General features: G+C 43.1%; 1 protein-coding gene across 4 annotated transcripts in view; it reads left to right on the top strand.

Annotated features, from left to right (window-relative positions):
• PCSK5 (proprotein convertase subtilisin/kexin type 5) overlaps positions 1 to 22,385 on the top strand; it is a 628,432-nt gene that overhangs the window by 220,470 nt on the left and 385,577 nt on the right. For all 4 annotated transcript variants that reach the window (XM_077474911.1, XM_077474913.1, XM_077474912.1 and 1 more), the window contains exons 6-7: positions 10,750 to 10,838; positions 21,500 to 21,672. In XM_077474911.1, the coding sequence (XP_077331037.1) occupies positions 10,750 to 10,838; positions 21,500 to 21,672 (262 nt within the window). The remainder of the gene's footprint in view (positions 1 to 10,749; positions 10,839 to 21,499; positions 21,673 to 22,385) is intronic.

Raw genomic sequence — 22,385 nt, 5'->3', positions numbered from 1 at the left:
CTGTGCTGGCCATAGGTGTTGTACGGAGATTGGGAGGGGGGGTACAGTTTTAAGCTGTGGAATACAGGCCAGCCATGGATGATGGGGGTGAGAGGTGAGAGCTGTGGAGGGTGGGAGGAGAACAAAGGTGAGAGCTATGGATAAAGGAAAAGGGGTCTGCAGAGGTGAGAGCTGGAGATGGAGGGGGGTGCAGAGATGACAGCTGTGTATGGAGGGGGGTTTAGAGGTGAGTGCTGTGGGTGGAGGAGTGGGGAGATCAGAGGTGAGTGCTGTGGGTGGAGGGGGGTTCAGAGGTGGGAGCTGTGGGTGGAGGAAGGGGGTTCATAGGTGGAAGCTGTGGTTGGAGGAGGGGGGTTCAGAGGTGGAAGCTGTGGATGAAATGGGGGGTGGGGGTTGTGCAGAGATAAGAGCTGTGGATGGAGAGAAAAAAGGTCCCAGAGGTGTGAGCTGTGAATGAAGGGGGTACAGAGATCAGAGCTGTGGATGAAGGGGATGGCTTGAGGTGGGAGCTGTGGATGAAGGGGGATTCATTAATGAAAGCTGTGGATGGAGGGGGGGTTCAAAGGTTGGGAGCTGTGAATAAATGTAGCAGACAGGGCTATTTAGAGGTGAGAGCTGTGTATGGAGAGAAGTCCTGAAGTGGAAGCCATGGATTGGGGAGGGGGATGAAGAGGTGAATACGGTGGATAGGAGGGATGTGGGTTGGAGAAGCAGCAAGAGCTGTGGGTGGAGGGGAGGGGGTTTCAGAGGTCATGGATAACACTGAAAGTAAATTTACATGTTTTCTAATGTATTGCATGTAATGCATTAATGTATTGTATTGTCATCATTCTGGGAATGGGGGAAAATCATCTTGTTACACCTCATCAGCAGTAGGACAAGGTTACAATCATGGTGAAAGGCCTGCCACTAAGGCCTCATGCACACTGGATGTTTTTACAGCTGCTGTTTTTGGCACAGAGCATTTTTTGCAGCCAGTAAACTCCCTAGCATATTATCCTATCCATGCACACATAGGCTTTTATCAGAGTTTTTGGCTGGGGCGTTTTCTGGCTGAAAAAAAAACTCCCAGAACTAGTGGGGTTGGAGAGGTGTTTTTTAGCTGTAAAAATGCTCTAACGCTGAAAAACACAGCTATTCAGCAATTATGACCGTTTTGAACCATAAGCTTTTGTGGGAATATAGTTGTGCTAAAAAATGCAAACTCTAAAAAACGCTAGTGCAAAAATGCTCCAAAACACGTGTTTTTAATGCAGCAATCGACAGCTAAAGCTACTGGTGTTTTTATAACATTCAGTGTGCATGAGCCTTCACAGACCCAAACTGAGATATATGGGAACCCAGCCTTACACTCACTAAACTAGGTTGATCATTATTGTTTTTTTTTTCTTTGTACAGGCTTCTCCTCTAGGGAGGAGGAAAGTATACTACAGTGCCTTGCAAAAGTATTCACCCCCCTTGGCATTTTTCTTGTTTTGTTACCTCACAACCTGGAATTAACATGGATTGTTTGATGATTTGCATCATTTAATTTACAGAACATGCCCACAACTTTGAAGGGTTTTTTTTACGTTTATTGTGAAGCAAACAACAAATAGGACAAAATAACAGAAAAAGTCAATGTGCATAACTATTCAGCCCCCTAAAGTCAACACTTTGTAGAGCCACCTTTTGCGGATATCACAGCTCCAGGTCGCTTTGAATAAGTCCCTATGAGCTTGCCACATCTTACTACTGGAATTTTTGCCCATTCCTCCTTGCAAAACTGTTCCAGCTCCTTCAAGTTGGATGGTTTGCACTTGTGAACAGTAATCTTTAAGTCTGACCACAGATTTTCTATTGGCTTGAGGTCTGGGCTTTGACTAGGCCATTCCAACACATTTACATGTTTCCTCTTAAACCACTCAAGTGTTGCTTTAGCAGTGTGTTGGGGGTCATTGTCCTGCTGGAAGGTGAACCTCCATCCTAGCCTCAAATCCCACACAGAGTGGTACAGGTTTTGCTCAAGAATACCCCTGTATTTAGCACCATCCATCTTTTCCTCAACTCTGACCAGTTTGCCAGTCCCGACTGCTGAAAAACATCCCCACAGCATGATGCTGCCACCACCATGTTTCACTGTGGGGATGGTATTCTTTGGGTGATGCGATGCGTTGAGTTTGTACCAGACATAGTGTTTTCTCTGATGGCCAAAAAGTTAAATTTTAGTCTCTTCAGACCAGAGCACCTTCATCCATACATTTTGGGAGTCTCCCACACGCCTTTTCGCAAACTCAAAACATGCCATTTTGTTTTTTGCTGAAAGTATTGGCTTTCTTCTGGCCACCCTGTCATAAAGCCCAACTCCATGGAGCGTACGGCTTCAGTCTCTACTCTGGAACTCTGCAGCTCCTCCAGCATTACCTTAGGTTTCTGTGCTGCCTCTCTGATTAATGCCCTCCTTGCCCAGTCTGTGAGTGTTGGTGTGTGGCCATCTCTTGGCGGGTTTGCTTTTGTGCCATGTTCTTTCCATTTAGTTATGATAGATTTGATGGTGCTCCTAGGGATCATCAAAGATTTGGATATTTTTTTATAACCTAACCCTGACTTGCACTTCTCAACAACGTTGCCCCTTACTTGTTTGGAGAGTTCCTTGGTCTTCATGGCAGTGTTTGGTTAATGGTGCCTCTTGCTTAGGTGTTGCTGCCTCTGGGGCCTTTCAAAAAGGTCTGTATATGTAATGACAGATCATGTGACACTTAGATTGCACACAGGTGGACATCATTTCACTAATTATGTGACTTCTGAAGGTGATTGGTTGCAGCAGAGCTTTTTATGGGCTTCATAACAAAGGAGGTGAATACATACGTGCCAATTATCATTTTTTTATTTCTGAAAAATGGTTTTATGTAAATATTTTTCTAATTTTACTTCACCAACTTAGACTATTGTGTTCTGATCCATCACATATAATTCAGATAAAAAAAAACATTTAACTAGAGGCTGTAATGTAACAAAATAGGTAAAAAGCCAAAGGGGTGTATACTTTTGCAAGGCATTGTATATATCTTTTCTTCTTCACAGAGAAGAATCAACACAGGGATGGGCTGTAGAGGAAATGATCATGTGATTGAGAGCCAGTTCTTCCAGTTTCCAGCCATTAGTACAAGACTCAGCGCTGTCACTGACAGCTTGGTCTCAGTGCTGGAATCACACAATCCAGTGCTCTTCAAACAACAACTCAGAAACATATACTTTATATGCGGTGCCCAGGAATAAGGCCCACTTCCTGGATGCTTCATATATGTGTTACGTGGTCACAGAGGCGTTAAAATGATCTGTGCTTCTAAGGAGTTCTGTGTAGCATGATCTGAAGTCCAGGAACAGGAGATCAGTGCTGTCAATGAGAGCCGGAAATTCCAGCCTACATGCCAGGCTGGAGTGGTAGGTGCAGTTCCTGAAGCACTGTGAGGAATAGCCGTTGTCTCTGTGCTGTTTTAAAATGGCACCTGGGACCCAAGTGGTTAATGTAAAAGCTCGGCCAAATGTTTTATTTTGAATAGAATAAGGGGAGCTAGTCCCAATTGTGTTTTATATTGCTGTCTGTGCCATTCTTGGGAAGATTTCTCCTATACATATTGTCTTGGTGGCACATTAGAGGGCATCACCCCAATGTTAGGAGAAATGCTACATTTGACAGTTGTTACCAGGTCATGTGCTCCCTCTGAGAGTTTTCCTTTTATTTTATTTTCTGGAGACAACTGTTAAAGGTGTAATTTCTCTTTAGTTTTGGAGTTTCTTTAACCCCCCTGACGGTATTCCCGAGTCTGGCTCGGGGTGGAAGTTTTGTACCAAAAGCCGTAACCCTGAGCCAGACTCGGGACCACATCGCTGAATCCAGGAGGAGGTTACTTACCTTCTCCCTTGGATCCACCGATGTCCCCATGCTGTACGAGCAGCTCATCCTCCACTCGATTCATCACAGAGCCGATCTCCGTTCCCTGCGAGCGTTGCGATGCATGGGGATGGAGATCGGCGCCAAATTCAAAAAGTGAAACATACAGTATACATACAGTATAATGTAATCTTACAGATTACATTGCTGTATGTATTTATTTTGCATCCCCTTTGTCCCTAGTGGTCTGTCCAGTGTCCTGCATGCAGTTTTATATTATAAAAACTGTTCTTTATGCCTGGAAACTGGAGATTGTCCATAGCAACCAAAACTGTCCCTTTACATCAAAAATTATTTTAGACCAGCTAGAAAACAGCGATAATAAATTAGAATCACTCGCAGAATTGAGGGATAGCGTTTTTTGGGGAGATCCGTCATCAAATACTGAAAAGTAATGACAGTGACAATTCTGCAACTGAGCAAATTTCAGTGTTTTTGATTTGATTACATTATTAAATCATTTTTATTATTGTTATATTATTATTTGGTATAATTATTTATAGTTATTTATTATATTATAATTTATGATTTCATTTTTCAAACTTTATCATACCCGGGATGTCTGCTAGACTCTGGTTTGGACAGATTTAAGAGAGCTATTCCTAAGAATTGCAGGACTACAATATAAAACGCCAAATTTTCATGCAAAATAATTGTACCGCTTTTAGCACCTAAAATCCAAAATAATCATACCGCCAGGGAGGTTAATGGACGATTTTATTTAAGTTTGCAGTAATCAGAACTGTAATAGGACTGTTTGATAAGTCATGATGTAGCTTATTTTATTCAACCTTTGTTTAAATAATGCTGTAAGAAAGTATCCAGTAAATAGAAGAACATTGTGACATGATTGTTTATCTAAAAAGCCTTAAGAGAGTAGTTGTCATCTACACATATCTGCAAATCATGGCTGATGTATGAAAACTGGCAGAAAGAAAAGTGGACTTCTTGCTCATAGCAACTAAACAAATTTAAGGTTCTATTTTGTAAACTGCCTAAGGATAAATGAGAAATAGAATCTGTTTCCAGCAATTTCTATAAATCAGGTTCATCAACCAGGTTTGTTAGAATGATACACTTAAAGAGAAACTATCAGTGTAGAAATATGGGACCTGGTGTTGGGTGTTTTAAACATCTGTGTGAGTTTGTGGTGTTCGGTCCATTTTGATCTCCGTTTACGAGACATATCAGATTTTTTAGACATTGTTGTCTGCCTCTTATGGTGGTTGATTTAGAGATCTTTATTGATTGAGAAATGCACCATCTGCATTCTTTAGTAGTATACTGGGTACTGCATTTAGATAGAGAATGAATACAGAATAGATCACAATTGATGAGGATAGTTTTTTGTATAAAACCTCATGTGTTAATGACCAAAACCAATTAGATCTTAGTTGATGTATACCCAATCAAATAAATACCTTTGTGTTTTAAATTTTCAGAAGTGAATAGAAAAATTAGAATTAAAAAAAGAAAATTAAAAGTGCAAAATCTGAAATTCATACAAAGGGCAGACCTGTTTAAGGCTCTTGTTTTCTATTCAGGATTATCGGTAATAAACCAGGCCACATTACAGCCTCTTGCACTCTGGTTTATTGTAAACGCTGTCCCTCCTGACAGGAGAAATTCAGCAATAAAAGTACATTGCATTTCTTTAAATCAGCTTAAGCAAGTTTAGCAGCGTTTGGTGTTTGGGAGTTTATTTATTTTGTTGGGCAAAATTTTATTCTGGCGATTGAAATGAATGTGATCATTTTTCATCGAAAGCTTTGGAGGTTTTACGATATGTGATGTGCTGGCAAATTTGTACACTGATCTGTGATGATTCCAGTTTCCAGCTGGCTGTTGCTGCCTCAGCTACTACCTTTAAGCTCATTCAAGGAACGTGTGGGAATATTAGCATACATTTTTTAACTATATGTTGCCAGTGGATCGAACCTAAACTAGATTCTACCTGTAAAACAGGGAAGCAGATATATAGTAGAGCTCAAGTGAGTGGAGATTAAAGCTTGAAGTCATGGTAGCCTGGATGGTTTGTCCAAGAGAATTAGGTGGCTCTGAACTTTTCCTTTTGTGTTTTTAGGACGGTAGATCCTCTATTTGCTAAATTTCTTGAATACTGGAGAACCAAAGTGTTGCAGATGGGGACATTGTTTGTTTCCATAAGGCCAGAAGCATGCCCTAGCTATGTTTAATAGGTGTCTAGTTATAAATATATTATATTTAGAGATGGTTGTGGTGTAAGAGTCAGGATGCTGAGTCTGTGTAGAAGGTAGTGCAATAGATTGCCTTTTTCATTGAATAGCAGAATGGACAGGTACATGTATATTTCCAGCATGTGTTTATTACATTTAATAAAAGGGGGGGGGGGGGGGTCTGTTCCAATGTGTGAGTAATTTGTATTGATGCTCTTGGAATTTGTTGGCTATGGACAATTTGTGAGCAAGTAAAATATTTTTGTTTGACTTGATCAGGATTACATTTTGTTATCATAGCTCTTTTCCATTTTTTTATATATATTGTGCTCTGGTGAGGGTTAAATTAGAAGCTTGTATACTAGTAATAAAGTGTGTTTAAAGCTCTAAGACAGTAATGCTCTAGTTCAGTCCCCCTTGTCCACTTAATTAGCGGGTGCCTATCCAGCTCCTCACTGATAAATACACACATAAAATGTAGGATGACGCCACACCAATATACACATGCGTCTTCTTTATTGTTTAAATACTTGATATGACAGATATACCTTGAATGAAGATCCCTTTTTTTCAAACACAAGTACTTAATCATAGAGTGGAATTTCAATGAGTAATTACACTAATGTGGCTAGACACTTTAATGAGAATCATGACAGAAGAATAACATATCTCACAATTCAGGAAATATAAAAGATGAAGCCATTTTAAGGAGGATGAGATGTCTTACTTAGATTATGCAATAAAGAGGTGTATTGGATTTTTATGATGCATAACAGGACATGGTTTGACTGATGGGATGTTTTATATCTATATTCTCATGTGTAGGTATATATTTGTATAGGGTTTAAAAATGAATGTATTCTTTTTCATGTATACATTAGTATGCAAGTAATCTTTAATACTTGGTCTATTATATACAGTGTCTGGTCAAATATGACCTTATTGATTAAAAGCCTCATGCACACTGCAGATTTCAAATTCCTGTTTTACAGTTGTTTGAGTTTTTGTTTTGTTTTTTGCCCTTTAACGCCCCTCTATGTAAGCTTATGTATTCATGCACACATAGGCATTTGCGGGCGTTTAGAGGCAGGGTAATTTAGTGGCAGAAATCTGAATGCACCAAAATTGCGTTCAGGAGAAGAGCATTTTGGCAGAAAAAAACCTTGCTGCGCCTAAATACTTGGCATTTTTAGTGCTTGAGCATTCATTCATTTCAATGGCCAGGATTAATTAATATTCTGGCCAGTGAAATAAATGAACGCCAAAACACTTGACATGCCTGTATACGTCCAAATGCGCCTAAACGTGTTCGAAAAGCATGGCTTTAGGTGTGTTTTAATGCTGCTTTTCTCCTGTCGGGAAAAAGGCATTCAGAAGAGCCTAGTGTGCATAAGACTTAAATGAATTTAGTAGCATGTTACTATCTGTATTTTTATTAATAGATTGGGATGTCTTGACAATTTACTGCTGAAATTTGGTTACTTACCAGAAAAAAGGAGAGTAATCATGTGTTAAAAAGTGGGATTGAATGTCTAGATACCACTGCATGATTAAGCACTTGATTGCACAAAATGCATCGGATGGATCTGCATTGTTGATATATACTGCCAAGCCAACTTTTTTAACAATAAAAAAGCAGCATGTTTGTATTGGTGTGTCACCATCCTACATTGTATGTGTGTTATTTGAGCATTGCAGATGGATTTATATGACATGAGTGGGTGCTTTCCTTGCAATGTATGCAGAGTAATTTTGGAGTTGTAGTGCAATCTAATTGGGTAAAATGTTCCTATTCTCCTATGTAGCCATTCTGGAGTGGTTAGAGAGTTGTTAACTTTTTATTTTGCCTATCTTTGCAGAGCTGTCAGTTTGGAATTTTCAGATCCAGGTGGGATTTCAGGGTATTTCAGAATGGGGATGACGTAAAGGGGGAGATGGTTGTTGTAGCAAAATCCTGTGGTGCGATTTTGATCACTACACTTATGGCAGGATTTCTTTTTAGTGAATATGAGGAGGGCTTGATAATCACAGAAGTCCTTGAAGTGTTAATTGGTGGTGTTCAGGTTTCAAAGACATCCAAAGTTTTAAGTGGAGTGACGTAACCAATCTATTTATCTAGTCAGATCTGTTGCCCTATAGCATAATTTGACATTCAGAAGGGTGATTCCTCCACATGACTGGTAAATTTAGTAAAGAATGCTTAAGTCTAATCACTTTGTAGTCCTATAGAAATAATATTAAAGCTGAGTGCAGTTGATTGAAAAAAGATGTTGACAGTTTCATAGAGAGCATATGTGGTACAGAAATAGGGGAGAATGTTCATTTTAAGGTTGTTGCAGCAGCCAAACCCAACTTAGCTAAGTTTACGTTTACATGAATATTTCTTGAGAGAGTATAGAATGAATTAGACTCGCTATATTTATTATTATACAGGATTTATATAGTGCCAACAATTTACGCAGTGCTTTACAACATGAGGGCAGATAATACAATTACAATACAATTTAATACAGTAGGAATCAGAGGGCCCTGCTCATTTGTGCTTACCATTTAAGAGCGAAGGTCAAGAGACACAAAAGGTCATAACTGTGAGGAAAGAGCTGATGGAGAAAGTGCAACTACAGTTGTTATGTGGGCACAGAGTAGGCCTCTCTGAAGAGAAGAGTTTTCAGGGATCGTCTAAAAGTGGACAGAGTAGGAGATAGACAGTTTGGAGAAGGGCATTCCAGAGGATGGGGAAGGCTTGGAAGAAGTTCTGGAGGTAAGCATGGGAGGAGATGACAAGGGAACTAGAGAGCAGGAGGAGGTCTTTGAAGGAATGAAGAGAATGATTAGGTTGGTATTTTGAGGGTTAGTGATGCACAAACAAGTGGCCACTGCCACCACCTATGACTGGTCTATTGCAGAAAGGAGCACTGGAAGGGTGACTTATGTCAAACAAATACAAGGAGATTTTAAGCTCAAACTTACCAACCAGCCAGCAAGCAACTGAATTGACCTGTCTAACAGTATGCTTTAAGAACAGAACCCCGTTCTTAACGCATATTGTTAGACAGGTCAGTTCGCGTGGTTGCTGGCTCATTAGTAAGTTTCAGCTTGGAAAGCTCCTTGTATTTTTTCGACATAGGTTAGTGATGTAGCTGGGGGCAGAGTTGTAGATGGCTTTGTAAGTTGTTGTTAGTATTTTGATTTTAATTAGTTGGACAAGCGGAAGCCAGTGGAGGAATCGGCATAGTTGGGTAGCAGAGGCTGAGCCGCCAGTAAGGTGCATGAATCTGGCAGCAGCATTCATAAAGGACCTAAGGGGAGATAGCCTATGTAAAGGTAAGCCAATGAGGAGGGAGTAGTATTGAAGGAGACAAATGACCAGGAAGGGGTTAGGAAGGGGGTTATTTTGGAGGTGTTTCAGAGGCTGAGGCGACAAGCTTTGGGCATTGATTGGATGTGGGGTTAAAAGAATAGTTCAGAGTCCAGGAATACACCTAGTATCTTGGCATGCGGGGACAGGTTAATAGTTGCTCTGTCAATTCAGGGGATGGGGTACGTGGGTGAGGAAATATTATGAGCTTGATTTTGGGTAGTTTGAGTTTGAGGAAGTGGTGTGATATCCAGTTTAATATGTCTGTTAGTAAATTATTGATATGTGTGGAGACTGATGGAGTGAGTTGAGGAGTAGAGATATAGATTTGGGTGTCATCAGCGTAGAAATGGTATTGGAACCCATAGGAGGCTATTAGCTGACCTAGGGAGGCAGTGTTGATCGAGAATAGAAGATGTACAAAAACAGAACCTTGGGGGACCCCAACCAAGAAAGGAGGAAGTAGAATTGTAAGTGACTCTAAAGGTGCAGAGGGATATGTAGAGTGAGAACCAGCAAAGAGTACAGTCACGGAGACTAAAGGAGTGTAGTTTTTTGAGAATGAGGGAGTGGTCCACAGTCTCAAATGCAGCAAAGAGGCCCAAGAGTAGGAGTACAGAATAGGGGTGATTTACTAAAAATTGAGAGTTCAAAATCTGGTGCAGCTGTGCATGGTAGCCAATCAGCTTCTAATTTCAGCTTGTTCAATTAAGCTTTGAAAAAAAAACTGGAAGCTGATTGTAGAGCTGCACCAGATTTTGCACTCTCCAGTTTTAGCAAATAAACCCCAGTCGTTTGATCATTCTCGCTCTGAAAAGGGATTTAGACCAAAAAAGAAAAAGCATAACAGTATCCCCACTGAAGCTTCTTATCTGCCATTAATTTGCAGTTCAGTTTTCAGACATCACTGAGAACCTATGTGACATTTAAAACAGTCTTATCAAAATGTCATGGCTCATGCAGAGTTAAACACTGATGAAACGTAAAGCTCAGAAGTATTTAAAATACTTTGCAGTGATGTTTTTATAGCTAAAGATTGTATGTGAATGGCCTATGATGAAAAATACCAAAATGGATTTTGTTTTGCCTATAGATTTGACCTCTCCATAGGTTTCACGGCCACTGTATTGCGTTATTAATGTTTGAGACTTTCAAGAGACGTCCAGTGTTTTTTATTATTATTTTTTACTTAAATGTCACGTGAAAAGTTTCAGATGGGCTTGCGAGCTTTCGCTGTGTAAAGATATTCTTTACCTTTGCAGACATGGAACCCGCTGTGCAGGAGAAGTAGCAGCTACTGCAAACAATTCGCATTGTACAGTAGGAATTGCATTTAATGCCAGAATTGGTGGTATGTATCATCACTTTTATTCATTTTGCTTTCTTGTTTTTCATAAAATATAAATTAGACATAAACATATGAAAAACCCAAGACTAATTTTATTCTTAATGTTATCTGCCGGCATACATTTCTTTAGCTACTAATTTATAAATTGTATTTGTCCTTTTGTTGTGTTTATTATGTAGCTTTTTTACAATGTTACTATTTTAAAGGATTTCATTAGGGATGATTTACTAAAAAGTAAACAATTTACATATCTGAGTAAACATGCTCAAATTAAATGTTCGAAGAAATGAAAAAAAAATATTTTCTGTGCACGCGATTAGGTGAAAGAAATACAACTTCACTGGGCAAAGTAAACAATATACTCATTGGGGTAGATTTGCTAAAACTGGCGCACACAGAATCTAGCGCAGCTGTGCATAGTAACCAAACAACTTTTAGATTTTATCGTCAAAGCTTAAATGAACAAGATAAAGTTAAGCTGGATACACACTATACAATTTTCTGTAGTTTTTGTCCTTCAGATTTACCAAAACCATATAATTTGAGGTCAAACCTTAAAAGTTTCAATTTATATGTAATCAGGCAGGCCCCCCACACTACATTGTTTTGGTAAATCTAAGGCTGATTTCACGCTGGAGCAGGTGGGCATTGACGGTAAAACTGCGTTATTTTTAGCGGCACTTTACTGTCGTTTTTTTAGAGCTTTTCGGACACTAGTGGGGTGCTTTTAACCCCCGCTAGTGGGCGAAAAAGAGTTAAAAGGACGAGTAAAGTGCCGCTGCAACAGCTATTTGCCGGCGGTTCTGCGGCGCTTCCCATTCATTTCAATGGGCAGAAGCGGTGGAGGAGCAGTGCAGGAGCGGTGCAGGAGTTTTTTTTAACGTCCTGCCAGCGCATCACCTCTGTGTGAAAGCACTTGGGCTTTCACACTGAGACTGCTGGAGGGTTTTTTTTTCAGGTGCTTTACAGGCACTATTTTCAGTCCAAAAGCGCCTAAAAAACACATCAGTGTGAAAGGGGTCTAAAGGAAATCTGACAATAAAAGTTGAATAGTTTGTATGGACTCTTAGAAACTGATTGGTTACTATGCACCATATTCTGTGTGTACCTGTTTTAGTTAGGACCCTTTCACACCTATCCACTTTTTGTCATGCTAGGGGGCACCTTTCCAGCTTGACAAAAGTGCATGCGTACTGTGTATTGAAAAGTTCTGCATGCGGGGGGCGCATGCGCGCGGGCGATGGAGATGGCAGCTTGACTCCCTCGCTCCGTGCCGTCGGATCTTAAACACCGGCCAAATCTGACATAGACGCAGCCTTCCCGTGCCACACTCACCCCTGCCGGCTTCGGAACATCCCGCGGGGGCTCTGGTGATGCATCGCTCGGCAAAGAAGCCGCCGAAGAGTCAGCAGCATCGTAGGTCCGCTCAGGCCTCAGCCAGAGGTATGCTTAAGATGGCGCCGGAGCCTCCGGACCCGGACGACGAAACCCGGCTTTCAGTGGAGGGTCCATCGTCCCCCGCAGACAGCCTACACTTGTTCCCCATGGATGGGGGTAGTCCCCCCCCGGCTGATACGGACGACCTCCTAACACGATTTCGCAGCATCGTACGGGATGAAATCACAGCGGCATCCCGTAAGCTTTCTTCTGAATTCGTGCGGGGCCTTAAAGAGATAGGCCACCGCACCAACCAGTTGGAGCACCGCATGGACCTAGCTACTACCGTTCTTGAGGGCCATGACGAGGAGGTTGATAAACTGACCTCGGAGTTGGCGGCCCTGCGGGACAAACTAGAAGATGCTGAAAATAGGGCCCGGAGGGATAACCTTCGTATTAGGGGTATTCCTGAGTCCCTCACTGACCTTCAGGGCACCGCCACAGCCTTTTTTCAGGAATTGGCCCCGGAGATCCCCCTAGAGAGGCTCGAGTTTGACCGCATCCATAGGTCTTTGGCTGCTAAGCCCACCGAGGGCCCCCCCAGAGACGTTGTCATTAAGTTCCACTATTATCGCACCAAAGAGAGACTCCTGCAGGCAGCAAGAGAGCAGCAGACCCTCTCCTTCCAAGGCAATTCTCTCCAGTTGTTTGCGGACCTAGCTCCGGCCACCATTGCTAGGCGCCGAGACCTCAAGCCCTACCTCCAAGTCCTCCAGTCACAGGGAATCAAGTATCGCTGGGGGTTTCCATTCAAGCTTACCTTTTCCCATCAGGTTCGGCAGTTTCAGGCGTCCTCACCTGCGGATTTGAGGCGCCACTTTCTTGACCTCCAGCTGGAGATCCCTTCGTCCTCCCCTGAGGCTTCGTCCGGACCCCCCAGATCGGGCCCCCCCGGGCCAGGACTTTCCAGACCACCCCGCAAGTCGTCGCAGACATCCCAGCGGTCCCAATCTGGATCCCAGGCTCTTCGGGACCTGCAAGCCCAAAGATTCCAGCTATCTGGTAAAGGATGAAGAGGTTTGCCCCCCATCTTTTGGTTTTCTCTTTTTTTTGTTGCCCTATCTCATCAGTTGACTACCAGCTCCCGAGCCGTGGGGTCGTTACTTTATAAAAGCTTTTTTTTTTGTCTTTGGTACAGTGTTTTTTTTTTATTGTTCTCCCCCTATGGCTCTCCACACAGAGTTCTGGTGAAGTGTCCCGGGGCCCCCCCCCCCTCAGACTGTAATTTGATATTGCACTGTTGCTTCGGCTCATAGGGGAATGCCCCGGGGCAGGCCGCCTTGTTGTTGTACTGGTGGCCGAGGGCGACACTGACACTGACGTTGCCACCCAGATCCCCACCAGTTTGACTCCCCCCCCCCCTTTTTTTTTTCTCCTTTTTTGGGCTCCCTGGTGGCTCTATCCGGGTGGGACCCTGGTAAGGGACTGCAGAAGGGGGTGGAGGGTGGGTAATGGTTGGGAAGTTTTTCCCCACGGGTAGTTTATGGAGAGGCTAATTTTCCCGCATCTCTAGACCTCTGGACCCCTCCCCCTCCCACTCGGGTGGGGGGGGGGTGGAGGTTGTGGCTTGGCTGAGGGTGTTCGTCCGGCCTCCTGGGAGGTGGTGGCTTAGCTGCCCTCTCTGGGGGCTTGGGCGATCCCTTACGCCCGCCCTTTTGTGGGACAGGTCTGCCCATATTCTTTTTGCTGTTTTTTGGTTATATTTGTTTGTTTCATGTTTCCATATTTTGGTTAGTTCTACTCTATGTTCATTTCATATTACTGTTCTCATGTGTTTAATTTAGGCCGGTTGGTCCGACGGACCACTGCTCCCCTAGACGTGTGTACACTTGGCTGAGATGGGTTTCTCGGCCTTGGTCACACTCCTGAGTGGGCCGTTCAGCCCACGTTTTTGTACATCTTTGAGCTCATTTTATCTGCCCTGTCGAGCTTGTTTTTCTTTTTCTGCTTTCTGTATCTCTTCTCTTTTCTCTTTCTTTTTTCCTTCTCGTCCTTCCCCTTCTTCCCCTCTCCTCCCGCTCCTTTCCCCCTTCCCTTCGCTCCCTGGGGTGTGGGAACAGGAGATGTGTTGTAACAGACAGCCGCCATGATGGCACTTCCTTGGCTTTCCCTGAATGTTCAGGGTATGAACTCCCCTCAAAAGCGGGTTAAAATATTTAAATACCTCCAGCGTCTTAAAATTGGCATTGCATGTTTGCAGGAAACACATTTTTCTTCTTCTTCTTTCCCCAAATATTTTTCTGCGCATTATCCCCAAGTTTACCTAGCAAATGGCCCTACCAAGCAGAGGGGGGTCCTTATCGCCATTCATAAATCGCTTCCGTTCCTTTGCAGTAAACAGCTAGCTGACCCCGATGGCAGGTACCTCCTGCTGCAGGGCACCATCCAAGATAATGAGGTTACCATTATGAGTTACTATGCCCCGAATCATAACCCTGGCCCCTTTCTGACCCATGTCTGTTCCCTGCTGCGGGCCCACCAGAGAGGTGTTCTCCTTTTGGCAGGTGACTCCAATGTGGCGTTCAACCCTTCCATGGACAACTACCCGCCGGCCCCTAAATCCCCTTCCCCATCAGCTACGAAATTTTTGCAGGCCTTACAAAACCATGATCTCATTGATCTCTGGCGGGAATACCACCCTACTGGCAGGGATTATACGCACTATTCCCACCCTCATCATTCCCATTCCAGAATTGATCACATGTTTTTGCCACGTAAGCATCTTCCTCTAGTAGCCTCTGTTTCTATCTTGACGGTCCCCTGGTCTGACCATGATCCGGTGTTAACCATCTGCCACTCCCTTTGTGTTAAGCCGCAGGGTGCCCCTTGGGTTATGAACGACTCTCTTCTCTCTCTGGAACCAATACTTGAGAGCCTTCACAAAGCTTCTGAGGATTATTTTAAAACAAATGTTGGCTCAGTGTCCTCCCCGGTGGTGCTCTGGGAGGCCTATAAAGCCGTCCTTCGGGGACAGGTCATTCGTATAGCGTCCCAGAGGAAGAAGGAGAGGGTCCAGACCCGCTGTAGGCTTGAGGAAAGGTTGGAGGCTCTCTCTACAACTTTTAAACACTCCCCCTCTTTAGCAAACCGTAGGCTATTGGACAAAGCTCGTGTAGACCTGGATCTATGCCTCACGGATGATGCAGAACGCACCCTCCGTTGGGCTCGTCAGAGGTGGTACGCCAGGGCAAACAAACCCAATGCTATGTTGGCTAGAAGGTTGCGGACCTTCACTCCGAAATTTCAGCCCATCACCCTGCGCACCTGCCATAACACTCTGACGGGTAACCCCCGACTAGTATTAGATGAATTTAGATATCGTCTGGCCAAACTTTATTCCGCCCCGACTCCAACCTCCGCTCTGGACCTGGGTGCTTTCCTAAAGGAGTTATCCTTGCCTTCCTTAACGGTTCCTCAGATGTCGCTTATGGACCGGGACATACAGGTCTCAGAGGTCTTACAGTGCATTAAAGAATTGAAGGTGGGGAAGTGCCCGGGCCCGGATGGTTTCACCGCTTTGTATTACCGTAAGCTGGCTGCGGTGTTGGCCCCCCACTTGGCGGCTGTGTATAATGCGGTGAAGGGAGGTCATTCTTTCTCACCGCTGATGTTAACGGCAAATGTGGTAATGATCCCCAAGCCGGATAGGGACCTTTCTTCTTGGGCCAACTTCCAGCCAATTTCCCTGATCAATATTGACATGAAAATATTAACAAAAATCCTAGCTACTCGTCTCAATTCCTTCCTACCCCGACTCATTAAAAAAGATCAAGTGGGGTTTGTCCCCCGGAGACAGGCTGGTGATGCCATTAGACGGCTAGTACAAGTCCAACATTTGGCGCACACTAGGTCTCTGGAGACAATGTTTCTCTCCTTAGACGTGACCAAGGCCTTTGATACCCTGTCTTGGTCCTACCTGATGCGGGTACTTACCAACTATGGCTTTGGGGCGTCCTTTATGGGCTGGATTTCGGCTATCTATGACTCTCCACAGGCCAAGGTGCGCTATTATGGTTATGACTCGCCGGTCTTTCCCATACGTAGGGGCACTCGCCAGGGGTGTCCACTCTCTCCACTATTATTTATTTTAGCGTTAGAACCCCTGGCGGAAGCAATTCGGTCACATACGGACATTTCGGGAGTGGAGGTTGCGGGCTCTATGCACAAACTGTCACTGTTCGCATATGACATTCTGCTGACGCTCACGAACCCCAGGCTTTCCCTTCCCAATTTGTTCTCCTTGTTGGATACCTTTGCTGCGCTGTCTGGTTTGGCAGTTACCCCAGCGAAATCTAGGGCGATGTCCATCAACTTACAAGCCGCTGACGTGGAATCTCTACAGGCCGCATTCCCTTTTCAGTGGACATCCTCTTTGCCGTACTTGGGAATCAGACTTTCACCTAAATACTCGGATCTTTACCAGGCAAATTACCCCCCTTTATTTCGGAAACTGATGGGTTTGCTTGACTCTTGGTCAACTCTCCCAATTTCATGGTTTGGCAGGATAGCGGCGGTGCGTATGACTTATCTTCCAAAATTATTATATTATTTCCGGGTGTTGCCGGTTCCCGTACCCCTTCATGTACTTAGAATCCACCAACGCAAAATGATGCGCTTTATCTGGGGCTCTTCGAAGCCTCGGATTAAAAAGCAAGTTCTTTATGCCCGTAAGGCTAATGGTGGTCTTTCTGTCCCCAATTTATATGCATATTACACGGCAGCGGGTATCGCTCCTCTGGCCCGCCTACATGAACGTCATCAAATGCCCCTCTGGGCAATTCTTGATATGGTGGACTCCCATCCGATTCCATTAGCATCCCTCCCCTGGCTTCCGAAAGTGCAACGCCCACCGAACATAGGCCCAGGCTTGGCCCATTCTCTTCGCCTCTGGGATTCGGTGAAATATTCTGCAGGTCTCCAATCTCCCCATCTCCCGTTACTCCGTTTTCTACACTGCCCCCTATTCCCACCAGGTTGTGATAACCCCGGTCAGTTTGTGTGGTGGACGGATCATGGTTTTGTAGATGTCCATTCCTTGCTCACCCCGACTAAAATGATCCCTTTTGCAGCCCTCCGGTCATCCCATGATATTCCCCTCAGGGAATTTTATACTTACCTTCAAATTAGGCACTTCCTTCACCAATTGATTGGGCCCCAATCGGCTCCCTACACGCTCTCCCCTTTTGAGAGCCTTTGTAGATCTCGGCCCCACACTCCAGGGTTGATCTCCCTCATCTATGCAGCTATTTTAACGTCTACAAAGCCGCCACTCCGACCCTATCACCTTCAATGGGAGGCTGACCTAGGTAAACAGCTTGATCCGGAGGACTGGCAGGCCATGACCAGGGCGCTGCCTACATGTTCCAGAAATGTTCTCTTTCTGGAGAATGCGTATAAGGTATTCTATAGGTGGTATTACACCCCTTCGAGGCTGGCGGCGTTTATCCCGTCTTGCTCCCCCTTATGTTTCCGTGGATGCTCGTTGGAGGGCACTATGGCTCACATCTGGTGGACCTGCCCCAGGGTGACTAGACTATGGGTCAGAGTATATGCTCTACTCCGTACACTCTTTCATGTGGATATTAGGAGAGACCCTTTTGAGGCCCTCTTGTGGAAACAGATTACAGGACTCCTGCGTCCGGAGCGTCAGCTAGCTGCGCATCTCTTTACTGCAACTAAACTCACAATAGCAAGGGCCTGGAAGACTCCGGTCCTTAGCTATGAGGCTGTTAAAAACTGCATGAATGATATAATGGTGAACGAAAAACTGACGGCGATAACATCAGACACCCATGCTAAATTTCTTCGGGTCTGGCAGCCCTGGGTGGCTTATACCCGCCCATCCAGATTTGATCCGGTACTCCTCTCCCTTTGATCGTTAGATGTCTCCCCCGCTCCAGGGACCCCCCCCCGCCCCCCCTCTTCCCTTTCTCTTCCCCCCCCCCCTCTTTATCCCTTTTCTTTCTTTCTGCCCCCTTTCTCTCCTTTTCTTATTTCTCTATTGCTATCTCTTTTCTCATTTCTTTCCTTCTCTTATCATATCTGTCTCGCAATGCACTCAGGCTGTTCGCTGGCACCAATGCCCATTAGTAGGGTTTTCTTCCTATTCCCCTTCTGAAAACAGCCCAACTCCGCCTGTTTGCGGTGTAAGAATTTTTGCTCGTTTTTTTTTTTCTTTCGAACTGTTGTATGGTTTTCAGATATTGGCGCCTCATCGCATAATTGGACTCTGTCCGTCCCTATGCCCCTTTAGCTTTGCTCTATGGGGTGTGGTTGCGTGTCGCGACCAATTTAGAAGCTTCTATGTGACTATTTTAGGCCGGACACGAGTCCACCATTGTTATGTTCCTATGCAACATTTCACATGTCTTTGTACTATTATTGGCAGCTTTATGCTTTCTTTGTATTGTCTCACTGATGTGAAATTTTTTCAATAAACCTTTTGTAAAAGAAAAGTTCTGCATGCAGCATGTTTTGTGTAAAAAAATAAAAAAGTGCACAAAAAATGCACCTTCCATAGAACTCAATGGAAACTCATCGAAATGGCATTAAAAACACAAGCATTGTGTTGCGCTTTTAACATGTTTTTTGCTCACATGTCCAGGGTACACAATTGTATGCTGAGAGTCAGTGATGTAATATATCCTGAAATCATATCAAAAACTCATTAAAAGCATATTAAAAACGCTACATGCACTGAAATTTAGCACAATGCATTTAAAATGTGCCAAAAACATGTTATTCATTTTTTTAAACTGCATATAGCATTTTAATGTGCTATAGTGTGAAACGCCCCCTAAAGTGATTGTAAAGGCTGAAGTTTTTTTTACCTATGTATGAAGGTAAAAAACCTTCTTTGTGCTGCTCCCCTATAGCCCCTCCATTATACTTACCTGAGTCCCCTCTCAATCCAGTGATGTGTGTAGGAACCTCCGCTGCCTGAGTCTCTCTCTCCTCATTGGCTAAGACAAAGCAGTGAGAGCCATTGACTCCCACTGCTGTCAATCACAACCAGTAAGCCAATGAGGAGACTGTGGTGGGTGGGACCAAGTCGCGGCTCTATGTGTATTATGGATGCATAGAGCAAGGCTCAGGACCGAGCATGCACCAGTGACCCCCTAACTGCTTGCTATTGGCCCTTGCCAAGGGGGAGGAGCCAGAAGCTCTAGTGAGGGACCCGAGAAGAAAAGGATTGGGGCTGCTCTGTGCAAAACCACTGCATAGAGCAGGTAAGTATGGCATATTTGTTTTTTTTTAAGTTTGCCACATTCATCTATGTGTCTGTGCAAAGTGAAAGCAAGTATTGTGTAAATAAACAGCTTTGCATTACGTTACACAATAGGAAACACGCCTTTTACCACACCATAATAATTGACATCACTGCTAATGGCAGATCACCCACTGCATTATAGGAAATGTGTTTTATTTTAGGTGTATTCACTAATGACAAGCACAGAGATGATTCTAGATTTACACATGTATATGAATGGTATTGGAAAGGAAAAGCTTTTTTTTTTCTCTTTAGAAAAATGGTTAAAACTTTTTAAAGAATATAATGCCTGTATATGTTAAGCGACACATTTTTATACTCTTGTTTATTATTTAAGTAGTACAACACAAATTCAAAAAAATCTGGGGTGCTGTGTAAAATCTACATAAAAACAGAATGCAATGATTTTCAAATCTCATAAACCCATATTTTATTCACAATAGAAAATATATTAAATGTTTAAACTGATTTATTTTTTACAATTTTAGGAAAAAATATACAGTAATTTTGAAATTGATGCCAATAACACATCTCAAAAAAAGTTGTAGCAGGGCCATGTTTACCACAGTATAGCATCCCCTCTTCTTTTAACAACATTCTATAAATGTCTGAGAACTGGGGAGACCAGTTGCTGGAGTTTTGCGAGAGGAATGTTGTCACATTCTTGCCACATATAGGATTCTAACAGCTCACAGTCTTGGGTCTTCTTTGTCTTATTTTTGTTTCAAGATGAACCAAATATTTCTAGTTGGTGAAAGGTTTGGACTGTAGGTAGGCAGTTAGGCACCCAAACTACCACAAAGCCATGCTGTTGTCATAAAGGCAGTATGTAGTTTAGCATTGAAGGCCAGGCCTTCGCGGAGAAAGACATTGTATGGAAGGGAGCATATGCTGCTCTAAAACTGGATATATCTTTCGGCCTTGGTGGTGCCTTTCCAGCTGTGCAAGCTGCCCCTTCCGTATACACAAATGTCCCCCCATACCTTCAGAGATGCAGGCTTTTGAACTGAGCGCTGATAACAAGCCGGAAGGTCCCTCTCCTCTTTTGGAACTAGCACCCATGGTTGCCAAAAAGAATGTAAAATTTTGATTCATCTGCCCACAGAACAGTTTTCCACTTTGCAGCAGACCGTTTTAAATGAGTTTTGGCACAGAGAAGACGGTGACGTTTCTGGATTATGTTCAGATATGGCTTCTTTGCATGATAGAGCTATAACTTGCATTTTTTGATGGCATGGTGAACTATGTTCACAGTGATTTTTGGAAGTATTCCTAAGCCCATATAGTGATGTCCATCACAGATTAATGCCTGGTTTTAATGCAGTGCCGTCTGCAGGGCCGAAGATCACGGGCATTCAATATTGTTTCGGCCTTGTCCCTTCTGCACAAAGATTTCTCAGTATTCTCAGAATCTTTTGATGATATTATGTACTGCAGATGACGATTTATTTAAAGTCTTTGCACTTTTATATTGAGGAACATTATTCTGAAATCATTTGACATTTTTTAGATGCAGCTTTTCACAGGTTGGTGAACCTCTGCCCATCTTTACTTCTGAGCCACTCCATGCTCTTTTTATACCCAGTCATATTACTGACCTGTATAGAATTAACCTAATTAGACATGTTGATTCCATCAGTTTCAAATTTACCTTATTTTTTCTTAAAATGGTACATTTTCTCAGTTTAAACGCTTGATATGTTTTCCATTTTCTATTGTGAATAACATATAGGTTTATGAGATTTGCAAATCATTGCATTCTGTTTTTAAGTAGATTTTGCACTGTTTTGGGATTGGGGTTGTTTTTAGAGTTGGTTGCATAATTTTGTAAACTTTTAATACAGTTATCAGTTTAAAAGATAATGAGCAGTGGAGTATGATGAGTTATGATAGCAGGTGGTTAACTATTGTGTAGTGGCAGTATTTTATTCTGTTTTCTATAATTGTCTTCCTGTAGGTGTACGCATGTTGGATGGTGATGTAACAGACATGGTAGAAGCTAAATCTCTCAGTCTAAACCCACAACATGTGCATATCTACAGTGCAAGCTGGGGTCCAGATGATGATGGAAAGACAGTGGATGGACCAGCTGCTCTTGCCAGGGATGCCTTTGAGAATGGCATCAGAACAGTAAGTGTGCATAGAGGTAGGACTCCAAGGCTATGTTTTAGGTGTTGTCTGAAAAATGTTTAGCTTTATATCTCTGTATGGATAAACAGAAAGGTATTCTACTTAGTGGAAATTGAAAATCATCTTACTGTCTATTTTCAGTTATATGGAATTAGAAAATATCACTGACATATATTGTGGACAAGATGATAATGTATACTGGGATTTTAAACAAGGTCATGGTTGCTATTGCAGTGTTTAAATTTATAGAGGAGCTTGGTTGCTTCCACAGTCCGCTGTAGGTACTGACCACCCCCTGGCCCTTCCACTTCTGTTGATCCCCCCTCCAGTGAAAGAACACATCATATTTTACACGTCACGACTGGACTTTCCGGCAGAAAAGGTCCGAAGGTCTTCCCGAGGGATTTTCAACAGAGTTACGTCAGACTTCCAAACGAACGGACTTGCCCACACACGTTTTTTGAAGTTGTCATTTTTGTTTGTCACAATTTTTTGGAAAATGAAGAAATTCACCAGCGCAGTACAGCCTCATCATATGACTGATGTGGCAGTGATCAGGCATACTGACTGGGGAAAATATGTACAAAAAAAATGTAATCATTTTTCTAAAAAAAAATTTTACATGCTCTAAACAGAATAGTTCAGTTTTTTTTTTCAACACTGTTATTGCTTATTAGGCTCCATGCACACTGACGCTCATAACTACAACCCTT

The sequence above is a fragment of the Lithobates pipiens genome, unplaced genomic scaffold, assembly GCF_037356315.1.
Source record: "Lithobates pipiens isolate NorthernLeopardFrog02 unplaced genomic scaffold, aLitPip1_a1.2 Scaffold_13, whole genome shotgun sequence".
NCBI classification, from domain to species: Eukaryota; Metazoa; Chordata; class Amphibia; order Anura; family Ranidae; genus Lithobates; species Lithobates pipiens.
Note: the sequence above shows the minus strand (reverse complement) of the source record. Positions and strands in the feature narration are given on the sequence as shown.